Source organism: Phodopus roborovskii, unplaced genomic scaffold (genome assembly GCF_943737965.1).
Source record: "Phodopus roborovskii unplaced genomic scaffold, PHOROB, whole genome shotgun sequence".
In the NCBI taxonomy this organism is placed as follows: Eukaryota; Metazoa; Chordata; class Mammalia; order Rodentia; family Cricetidae; genus Phodopus; species Phodopus roborovskii.
In genome coordinates this window covers 14033309-14045450 of record NW_026125052.1, presented here as the reverse complement: position 1 = coordinate 14045450, position 12142 = coordinate 14033309, and the positions used below count along the sequence as shown (strand labels likewise).

The window sequence follows — 12142 nt, the reverse complement described above, 5'->3', positions numbered from 1 at the left end:
TACAACAGCCTGTAACTCCAGTTCCAGGGGACCTGATACCCTCAATACAGACATACATTCAGATGAGACACAAATGCACATAAAATAAAAATAAAATAAATACAAAGATTGGAAAGGAAGACCAAAAATACTTTCAGTTTGCCAGTGGTGATTAATTACATCAAAAATCCTAAGGAAGATGCTGAACCACTAAAGCTAAAGCTAAGTAAGTTACTATAGTAAGATCTCAGTAAACAAGGTCATCACAAAAACTGGATACATATACATACTTTAAGGTTCTTTTACATTTTACAGTATATTTGTGTGAGAGAGCATGCATGTATGTGTGTGTGTCACACCATACATGTGGAAGTCAGGAGGAATATTCTAAAAGCAGAATCTCTCTTTCCACCATGGACTCTAGGAATCAATCTCAGGATTGATAGCATACCTACTGAGCCACCTTGCCAATCCCTAATTATATCACTAAAAACACACACACCAAAAAAAAAAAAAAAAAAAAAAAAAAATGTGGAAAGAGATACTATCATCAGCTTTTCGGGGAAATATAAATTCAAACCAGAATGAAATTCTAATACACATCTCTCAGGGTGGCTCTCATTTACCATTCTGATGACAGGGCTGGAGAAATGGCTCAGAAGTCAGAGCACTTGTTGCTCTTGTGGAGGAGGAACCCGGTGTGGATTGTCAGGACTCACTTCTGTTCTAGGGGAGCTGATGCCCTCTTCTGACCAGTGCTGGCACCAGGCATGATCACAGTACACCCACCCCTCCCCTCCACACACACAGGGAAAACACATAAAATGAATAAACCTGACAAAAAATTTTAAATGGCAACCTGTGGGTTGTCTCAGTTTTAAAACAAAAATCACCATGATAGGCTCAATGTGGTGTTGCAAGCATGTATATAACACTGGGGAAACTGAGGCAGAAGACTGAGGCAGCTTGGACTACATGGCAAGTCCCTGTCTCATAAAGCAAAGCCAACCAAAATTCCAGCAATATTAAATTATGGGCGAGGATGCAGGGCAACAGGAAGAACGCATATTTTGCTGGTGGCACAACCACTTTTGAACAAGTTCTGGCAGTTTCTGTTAAAACTAAACATATACCTACTCCATGACCCAGTAATTCAACACCTGGATATTTACTCAAGAGATATGAATGCATATGGCCACTGAAAGGCTTTTTACAAGGACCGTCATACCTCATGAGAAAAACAAACACATCGAAGCTGAGGGACAGTCTCTAAAATACCTGCCCGTCTCATGAAACCATCAAGGTCACCCAAACAAGGAAAGTCTGAGACACTAACCAACCAAGAAGAGCCTAAGGGGACATGGTGACTAAATTAATACAGGCATTGGGTGGAAACAATGGAAATCTGAAAACTTAATATAATTAACAGATATCTGTATATGAGTTACAATAGATAATCTCACACTAACAATAAGATGTTAATAAAAGAGGCTCAATATGGAGTGTGTGGGAGCCCTCTGTACTTACCTTCATAATTTTCCTGTAAGTTTAAAACTATCTTAAAATTTAAGTTTACTATTTAAAATGTTTAAAGGTCTATTTTAAACTATCTTATGCGTATGCGTGTTTTGTCTGTATGTGTGTGTTTTCACCATACACATGCCTATTGTCCTCAGAGTTCAGAAGAGGGACATCGTATTCCCTCGAACTGGAGTTACAGACAGTTGTGAACTGCCATGTGGGTGCTGGGGTTTGAACCCAGGTCCTCTGCAAGAGCAATGAGTGCTCTTAACTGCTGAGCCATCTCTCCTGCCTCAAGTCTACTCTTTACGGAGAATAATAGCATAGTAGTTTTGTTTAAGGCACACACCTTTATTCCCAGCAGGCAGAAGCAGATGGCTCTCAATGAGTTCAAGCTTAGCCTGGTCTATGTAGTGAGTTCCAAGCCAGTCAGGGCTACCTAGCAAGGCTCAAACAACCAAAAACAAGGAAACTAGAATCAGTTTAAATGTTTCTCAAGAGGAGAGTAGGTGAGTGGTGGGCTCTTATAGTGGGATACTGCCTAATCAAAACAATGAACTACTAAGAAGCACCACTGAATGTGTGGGTCCCAAAATATTATGAGGTTAAAAGAAGCCTTGGACAAAAGAATCTGCATCATATGATTGTAAGGTTTCATTTTCACAAAGCTCTAGAATAAGCTAAACTGGCTACAATGGAAGCAGGGTCTGGAGTGAGTGTGTGAGGGCTGCCTAGGAAGAGGCTCCCAGGGAAACCCTTCCGGGGTGGTGGAGACACTCCATCATTTATTCCTCTCTTCTCACTCTCCTCCCCTCCCCTCTCCTCTTCTCCCTTGTTCCCTTCTTCCTTCCCATCCCTTCCCCATGGCGTCTCATTATGTAGCCCAGACTGGCCTCAAACCCACAGACCTCCTTAACTCCTGGCTCCTGGGTTTTACATACATGAACACCTACATCTGGATATTGATGGGAATTTGCATTACACAGGCATATATGCTTTTGAAAATCATTAAAGGCACATTTAAAATATAAGCAATTTCCTGCATATAAATTTTATCTTAAAATCTTATAAATATAGAATTTTAGTATTGTTTTGTGATATTAAAGGGATGAAATATACTGACGTCTCTAACTTATTTTGGAAATTTATCTGAATTAATGAATGAATAGACCAACTAACTAATGGGGGAGTGGTATGTGATGGAGTAAAAATAGTATCTAGTTGTAACAAATCTTTCTTTGTCCCGCCAGCTCCCAAATAATGACATGGAGACTTCTTATTAATTATGAAAGCTCTGCCTTATCTTAGGCTTGTTTCTAACTAGCTCTTATAACTTAAACTAACCCACTTCTATTAGTCTAGGTGCTGTCACATGTGACATGGCTCGTGGCTTTTCCTTCTCCTCCTGCATGTCCTGCTTCCCCTCCATCTCCTCCGGTGTCTCTCCCACACCTACAATCATCCCCTCTTCCCCTCTCTCTGCCCAGAAGTTCAACCTAACCTCTTCCTGCCTAGCTATTGGCCATCCAGCTCTTTATTAAACCAATCAGAAGGCGTCTTGGCAAAAACACATCTTCACAGTTTACAAAAAATTGTTCCACAACACCTACTATCACAAAACCGCAGAATCCAGTTGGCGATTAATGAGAGCTCATTGTACGTGTGTCTCTGCTTTCTCCTTTCCCTCTCTACTCCCCCACTTTTTAAGCCTTTTATCTTTACCCATGTGTAAGTGTGTGTCTGTGTGTGGTTATATACGTGTGAGTTCTGATACCCTCAGAGGCCAGAAGAGGGTGTTGAATCCCCCGAAGCTGGAGTTCCAAATGGCTGTGAGCCACCTGATGTGGGTGCTGGGAACTGAACTCAGGTCCTCTGCAAGAGCAGTATGTGCCCTTAATCACTGAGCCGTTTCTCTAGCCCCACTGTTAGTTTTGTAGCCCTTTCCAGGCTAGAGCTCATTATGTAGGCCATACTGGGCTTGCACTTAACAGAAGTCTGCTGCATCAGCCTCCTAGGTGCTGAGGTCACAGCTGTGCACCACTCTGCCCTGGTTCATTTTCTACTCAAAAATGTTCTGAATAAAATGCTTGGAGGAAGCTAGCCAGGAGGGCATAGGTTTATAATCTAGCTAGCCAGGATGCTGAGGCAAGAGAATAATATTGAGCTTGGGGCCAGCCTGACCAACAAAGCAAGAGACTATCTCTTGTCTGTTCCAGAGAGGCCATACAGATTGCATAGACGCCAAAGTGGATCACGGGGGGGGGGGGCTTGGTTGACCTTAAAACTGACCTGTTTTGATGAAAGCAAATAAAGAATGGTCTGAAGACCATTGCTTCGTCCTACAGCAGTGATCAGCACGATTATGGAGAATATATGGAAAAGAGTTAAGGATATGCCTGCGTGGTGGTGGCACTTACCTTTAATCCAAGCGCTTGGGGGGGGGGCAGAGATAGGTGAATCTCTGTGAGTTCGAGGGCAACCTGGTCTACAGAGTAAGTCCCAGAGCTACACAGAGAAACCCTGTCTCAAAAAACCAATAATAATAATAATAATAATAATAATAATAATAATAATAATGGATATCTAAAATTCTTTCCGTAATAACCCATTTTTAAATTTTATTTAACTTAACTTTTTGAGTAGGATCTCATCATGTAGCTGTGGCTGGTCTGGAACTCCCTCTCACAGAGATCCACTTGCCTGTGCTTCCTGAGTGCTGGGATTAAAGGTGTGCACCATCTGCCCTGAGTGACCCGCTTTTTCTCACTTCCTTTCTTTCTTTCTTTCTTTCTTTCTTTCTTTCTTTCTTTCTTTTTCTTATTTTACATATCAATCCCAGTCCTCTCCTCCCATCCTTTCATACCTCCCAGAGACTCCCCATCCCATCCGCCATCCACTCCCCCGGGAGGGTGAGGCCTTCAATGAGGGATCATCAAAGTCAGTGAAATCCTTTGGGGTAGGGCCTAGACCCTCCCCCGTGTCTCTAGGCTGGGGAATGGGCTCCTGAAGTCTGTTCCTGCACTAGGGACACATCCTGGTTCCATTGTCAGAGGTAGCACACACTTCCCAGGCCTCCTAACTGAGACCCATGTTCAGGGGGTCTGGGTCGGTCTTATGCTGGTTTCCCAAAGCAGATGTCTAAAGAATGAATGGTCTCAGCATGTCTATGCAGCCTGGATAATTCTCCCCTTCCAGAGCCGTTAGGGGGAGCATGGAGGAAATGTAGCTCAGCCCTGGAAGAGGAATTCTGCCCCTAGGCTTTACAGAGCTGCATCCTCATTCAACTCAGAGCACTCAGATCCGGCTGAACTGTGTCCTGCGTAGCTAATACCTATGTCCCTTTCTTTTTAGATACACAGCCAAATTCGGAGCTGAAAGGCGCCGAGGAGCAACCTCTGCCCACAGGTAATGCCAGGGCTTTGCCGTAGAAGCACACTTTTAACCAAAAGCACCAAAGAAAGAGAGGTGCTCTCATTCTGGGCACAGAATGAAATGGGAAATCGATACCTCTTCCACTAACACCACAAAAATGTGATATGGGGTGGGGACAGCTCAGTGAAATAACTCATGAGGGCCTGAATTTGGACCCCCAACACTATATAAAAGCTAGGTATGGTAGCATGTACATGTAACCCTAACACTGATGGACAGAGACAAGTGGATCCCAGTGAGCTCTAGATTCAATGAGAGAGCCTGTCTCAAAAAGTGGAGACAATAAAGAAAAGATCCTGAAATGGCCTCTGGCCTACACACACACACACACACACACACACTTTAGCACTAGAATCAGATTACATTCCAGCTAATGTTGATCAATGGAGTTTTGTTCAATTGTTTGATTTTTTTTTTTTTTTTTTTTAGCTAAATGATTTTTGGTAAAGATAATAGCTTGAATTTGCATGGTTTAAACTTCACTTTAGATCAGTGGTCAGCAATTGTTTCTGGAAAGGGGCCAGAAATTCATCATATAATCTCTTCCCTGGATCCTTTGTTGTTGTTTTTAATAATCCTTGAAAATGTTGAAACCATCCTTACCCCTGGACCTATACAGAGCAGGTATGATCAGGCCATAGTTTGCTAACTGGGGGAGCTTGATTGAATTCAGGTCAGCATAAACTAAATAGTAAGTTTGGAGCTAGCCTGGGCTACAGAGAGATCCCAGTTTTTTTGTTTGTTTGTTTGGTTGGTTGGTTGGTTTTGCTTTTCAAGACAGGGTTTCTCTGTAGCTTTGGAGTCTGTCCTGGAACTCGCTCTGTAGATCAGAATGGCCTTGAACTCACAGAGATCCACCTGCCTCTGTCTCCTGAGTGTTGGGATTAAAGATGGGCACTACCACTTCCCTGCTGATACCCCCATTTTTTAAAGCATCAAGAAATGAAATGAACAAAGGAACTGGGCTCCATCATGTTTTGCACAGAATCACAGTTACAATACAAACAGGAAGAGAAAACAGGTTTGGCATGCAGACGTTTCTAGGTCTCCTTTTAGGAAAGCATTTCTCTCATAGTGGGTTACATCAATGTGTTCAGGCTGAACACATTAATACTTGTTGGGCACGAACAGCAATAGCATCCTACTGAATATTGTGAGATACACCAATGAACAAAGAATTGCTGTCTAGATGGAGCATGAGTTTGTTATAGCACAGGTGAAAGCAATATTTACAAGAATTGTAGACGGCAGAAGGATACTGAGTATCATTCACAATTCTAAACTTTGAGAGTTTCCACATCCACTCTCTTGGGATGAGGGAAGTGAGTACTGTTTATCAGTACTGGATTGTTGAGCCTGAGCATTGGTGGGGAATACTGGCTATCACAGATGATGACCGTGGTGTGGATCTTGCTGCGTCTCAGTTTCACAAATCTCTTCAAGTAGACATCATCCTTAAAACTCCCTTTGTCTTTTAGAAAGCCCGGAAGCCTTGAGTGACTACAGTTTAAGCAAACCTCATGAAGCAGAAAATGTGGACAGTACAGAAGCCCCTACCAATGAAGAGGAAGATACAGGAGGTAAACCGTGCTGTGAAGTAAAAACTCCACAGTTACAGATATAGTTAAGGTTGAGTGTGAGGAAGACCTTGCCAGCGGAAATGTGCATCTGTGGGTTTAGTGAAAAGTCAGCTCAGATTCCTTCATTTAACAGAGATTTGCATTCAATAGTTTGTTGCAAGATGAAACTAATATTGGGGTAGGGGAGATGACTCAGCAGTTAAATAGTCCTGTTGCTCTTCTAGAAGATTCTAGGTTGGTTCCCCACAACCATGTCAGGTGGCTCTGTCACCAATAACTTCAGGGGACCTTCTGGCCTCCATGGGCACTTGCACATACATATCATACACACACACACACACACACACACACACACACACACACATTACACCAATATGTTGACACTATATTAACCAAGACTAGTTATTTGCCAGGTTTGGTGGAACATGTCTATGATTGTAGCTGAGGCAGGAGGATCATGAATTTAGGGTCATTCTGAGCTACATAGCCAAAAACAAAATATTCAGGCCCTGTCACAACAGAAAATGAAAGATGTTTGTTTTACCACTTTCCATTATAAAAATGGAAAGCACACTTTCATAGTTTGGAGTATTTTCCAACAGCCCATTCTCTAAAAAAAAAAAAAAAAAAAAAAAAAAAAAAAAAAACCATAACTGGGTAGCTAATACTTCAATTCTTTTTGAAATTATTGTTTATTACTATTATTGGGGGCAGAGGTGTATGTGGAGGTCAGAAGACAGCCTGTAGGAATCCTTTCTCCCACCATCAAACTCAGGGTACCAGGCTTAGTCTCAGTCACCTTTATCTTTTGAGCCAGCTTGCTGGCCCCTATTTCTTTTTCCTTCTTCTCTTTTTCTTTGAATGGCCCTGAATGTACTGGAACTCTCTCTGTAGGTCAGGCTGGCCTCCAACTCAGAGATCCACCTGCCTCTGCCTCAAAGTGCTGGGGTTAAAGGCGTGCTCCACCACCACTGGGCTATGTCCTGATTCTTGATGCCCTGGCATTAGGGGTCTTACAGATCCAGGGGGAGACTGCCCTTCTCAGAATTAGGCAATTCTGGGAGAGTGTAATGGTCTTGACTGGGAGGTGTATCTGGAATGCTCCCCCTTGGTATTTCTAAGGCGAGTTACATAGACTGCTTCGAGGCCTTAGAGTGGTTCCTATCCAATGTTCCACGCTGGTAGTTCCTCAAGAATAATCAGTGAATGCTCCATAGTGAGCTGTGGGTCCTGCCCACACCTGTCTGATCACTGTGCAACATCTGGAAAGTAAAGTGCTACAGGGGTTTGCTCGGGGTAGAGTGTGTGTACTTAACACATGCAAGGCCCTGGGTTAGATCCCCAACCCTAGAAAGAAAAATAGAGTCAAAATACTTCCCCTAAATAAGCCCATGATTCATTCTACTAATGGTTCATCAGCAAGCTGATGACACTGACTTATAAAATAAGGCCACTCCATCTGCACTCTACCCCCTGGTTTCATTTCTTGGTCTTGCCCCCCACCCCCCTACACATACCTGGACTCCTTTCTTGAAATACCAAGTATGCATGCATGTTTGCATCTGTGTCGGAAGGCTGTGTGTGCAGAAGGACCTGGGTGAATGGAGACCAAGTCGAATTTTGAGTGTCGTTATTGATTGCTCTCCTCCATATATATTGAGGCAGGTTCTCCCACTGAACTCAGAGCTTGCAAATTTGCTAGTCTGGCTTATCAGTTTTCTGGAGAGATCCCCTGTCTCTGCCTCCTGGTGCAGGGATTACAGATGTGCTCCCACACACCTGCCTGTCATTTACGTGGGTGCTGGGTGTTTGAACTTGGGGCCCTATGCTTGTGTAACAGATGCTTTGGCCTTTGCTCCGACTCCCCAGCCCATGTCCTGATATATCCTAGGTGGTATTTTGTTCCCATGTAATTTTTTTCCCTTTAGGGACATCTTGGAATCTAATATCTAAAGCTCAGGCCAGATGCAATCTGAGCTTGGTCTGGTTTCAAGACCTGGTCCAGTACATTCTTCTGCCTACAATTTAACCATTACAGTAGCAGCCAAAGAGCTATACTCCTTGTCTTCCTAGTTTCATTTCCTTGGGCACCGTGAATCGGCTCCTTGGGAGTTGGGCCCATTGGTAAATTTACCTTTAGAAGCTCATCAGGACACCACTGCTGTGGCTCCCTACCACGATAACAATATGGCCATTTAGGAACTAAAGTTCCATATTCGCTCCTTCTCTTTCATTTTTTTTTCCCAAGCCACACACTTCTAGGAGCTTCTGAAGTATCAGACAAACTGACAACTAAAGATAGCAGTTTAGTTGATGGATGTCTATTCTGCTCACAAGAGTGTGGACCATGGGTAAGGGTTCCATCTTGTCAGGATAACCCTACTTCAGACATCAGCCACAATACAGAGACATGTACAGCCTGGACAGATGTACAGACATCATCTTTCTTACTGTTAATGGTTTATTATAAATTATTTGACTCAGAAGCAGTCAAATGGAAGAGGGCATTAGAGGGAGCAGGTTTTCATGCTTTCTCCAGGCATGACTCCTGCCCAGGGCCTTCCGGTGTGCCCAGCCCGGAAGCTCTCAAGCTCCATGTCCAAGGTTTTATTTGGATCTGCAGCTCTTCATCAACTTTCCCACAGGTCAGTAAGTGAGGCTAAAAGTTCTCACTGGTTTCTCTGCAGTCTGAGGTACCTCTGGTCCCAACCTAAGTCACCTTATTAGCATAAATTCATGAATATTGAAAGGGTTTGTCGTGAACCTCCACATACAGTTATCACTAAGGAAACACGGAGTTTCAGGAGTTGTGTGTCTAGAAGAATGAACAGGAACCAAAGACCAAATACAGCTTTGCACTGAGCTACAGTCTGTAAGGTTTGTGGAAGTAGAAAGCAAGAAGAAAAAACATTTCAAAACAATGCGGGTGGTGGTGGTGCACGCCCTTAATCCCAGCACTCAGGAGACAGAGACAGGTGGATCTACAAGAGCTAGTTCCAGGACAGGCTCCAAAGCTGAGCCTGAGAAACCCTGTCTCAAAAAGCAAAATTAATTATTTAATTAATTAATTTTTAAAAAAGACAAAAACGCAAGAAGAAAAACAAATCTGTAACATTAGGGAATATGCGCTTTTAGGCTTTGGATGTGTGCACTAAATCTTAGCATTATATGCTTGTTTGAAATCTCACATGTTATGATGATAATTATGATGACAAATCTCATCCACTGTCGCTTTATAAACTTCACTCAGATCTCATCCAAAATGTCTTTCTTTAGAGAAAGTGTTGCATTTTATCCTGTTATGACTCTCACCTTTTATTAGTTAATTGTCTTTCCCCTTCCACTCTTTATTGTCTAGCATTTAGGACATCTTTTTCACTACTAGGTACCTCACCCATAGCAGATGTGCAATAAACGTTTGTTGAAAGACTAAATGAAAGTCCTGGGTTAATTCTGCCTGCACATGTGTACGTATTTCTCCGAAGGGGGGGGGGGGAAATGTATTATCTTCTCAGGCTCTTTTTCTGTTGTCTGAATGTTCAAGAACAGAACTTGAGTTTCTCGTCTAATAATTCTGAGATTCAAATCACAGCCTTAGCGCATATTCCTGATCTGCCGAGCTATACATTAATTTGTGCCAGTTTTTAACCACAGAGTCAGAAAACACTGCTATGCAGGATGTGGTCATAAGTGCTGAGGGAAGGCACACGATGTCTCTGATTCGGCAGCTTCTCGATGGTGAAATCCATCGAGTCACATTTAGGAGGAGATGAAACAATGGTAGCCGTGCCCACATTTCTAGGTTAGGTCTCCTGAGCTCTGGTAGTCACCACGTTAAATCTGTGTTTGGGGTAACAGCAACCTCTCTCTATACAGCAACTATCTTGGGACAGCAACCTCTCTCTATACAGCAACTATCTTGGGAATTGATAGTCATGTTAGAATTTCCTCTGGATTCAGAAGAAGCTCCAAGTTAATTCTCCAACAGAATCATGAAAACAGTTAATATCCATGCAACAGTAAGAAATTAATACATGATAACATATGCCTGTAATCCTAGTACTCATAAGGCAGAGGCAGGAGGATCTTTGTGACTTTAAAGCTAGCCTGGGATAATAGAGAGTTCCAGGTTAGCCTGGGCTACATAGAAAGTTCCAGGCCAGCCTGCGATATATAGAGAGACTTTGTCTCAAACATAAAAAACAAATAATCCACCCAAATGCTGCAAACACTCAGTGTTCCCAGTTGATGGCATCAGGAAATGTCATGCAGTTCTGGATAGAGACTCTAAGATGTGATCAGTTAGTCTAAATAACTGGGAATAGGGAAGAAACTGGGTAGCTGTCCCACTTAGAGCTCTCTTAGAAAGAAGTTAATAGAACTGGGTGGTGGTGGCGCACACCTTTAATCCCAGCACTTGGGAGGCAGAGGCAGGCGGATCTCAGTGAATTTGAGGGTAGCCTGGTCTACAAAGTGAGTTCCAGGACAGCCAGAACTGTTACACAGAGAAACCCTGTCTCGAAACCGCCCCCCCCCAAGAAAGAAAGAAAGAAGTTAATAGGATAACATCAGTGTTAAAGATTATTCCATTTGCTCATGATTAACTTTCAAACTGACTAACAGACGATTAATGTCTATACTGTGAGTAATTTGTCTTTGAAAAAAGCAGTTACCAGGGCACACCGCTTTAAAGAAGAAGATAATCAGTACGTTCAAATTATACATGCCAACTTTATAAAACAGAGAGAACATTACCTGGGAATGGTGGCACAGGGCTGTAACACATAATTCAGCAGGTGCAGGCACGAAGATCAAGCTAGCCTAGGCTGAATGACAGTATTTCCCAAATTCATTGCAGCAGCAGCAACAGTAGCCAACACTGCATGGCAAGCCAATGGTGAAGCTGGAGTTAGGGTTACATTTATAAGTTCCAATTAGGGAGATGTAGTTATAATGCCATAACAATTATAGAAAACAAACTTTGGAGAACCCTGTATATTCAAATTTTATAGGAACGTTGTTTTGTTTTGTTTTGATTTGTTTTTCCAGGCAGTGTTTCTCTGTGTACTAGCCATAGCTGTCCTGGAACTTGCTTTATAGACCAGAATGGCCTCAAACTCACAGAGATCCACCTGCCTCAGTCTCCTGAGTGCTGAGATTAAAAGTGTGCACCACTACCATCCAGCATGGGGACGGTTTTAAAAAATGTTCTTTGAAAGTTTGTAGAAGCTAAGACCTCTCTGGAGTGTGTTAAATTCAAACTAATTATAATTGTGTTTAATTGAGAGCTTAAAAATGAAATGTCTTTTAAATCTTTTTAAGTTTTCAGATCTTAGTGTACAATCTCACAGACACTTGTTTCTCACTTCATAAACAATATACATTTTTGTTTGTTTGATTGATTTTCGAGACAGGGTTTCATTGTATAGGCTCTGGCTGTCCTGGAACTCACTCTGTACACCAGGCTGGCCTCAAACTCACAGAGATCCATCTGCTTCTGCCCCCGTGTGCTGGGGTTACAGGCCATTTTTTATTCAAACAATATATTCTCAGGAACTCGGTGCAGAGGTTGGCAAAGTTTTTGCCTGTAAAGGGACAGATAATATCTTAGGCTTTGTGAGACATATAAC

At 42.5% G+C, this 12142-nt stretch overlaps 1 protein-coding gene across 1 annotated transcript in view; it reads left to right on the top strand.

Annotated features, from left to right (window-relative positions):
• Ikzf3 (IKAROS family zinc finger 3) overlaps nucleotides 1-12142 on the top strand; it is an 86839-nt gene that overhangs the window by 26369 nt on the left and 48328 nt on the right. The window contains exons 2-3 of the mRNA XM_051175831.1: nucleotides 4852-4905; nucleotides 6411-6512. Of these exons, the coding sequence (XP_051031788.1) occupies nucleotides 4852-4905; nucleotides 6411-6512 (156 nt within the window). The remainder of the gene's footprint in view (nucleotides 1-4851; nucleotides 4906-6410; nucleotides 6513-12142) is intronic.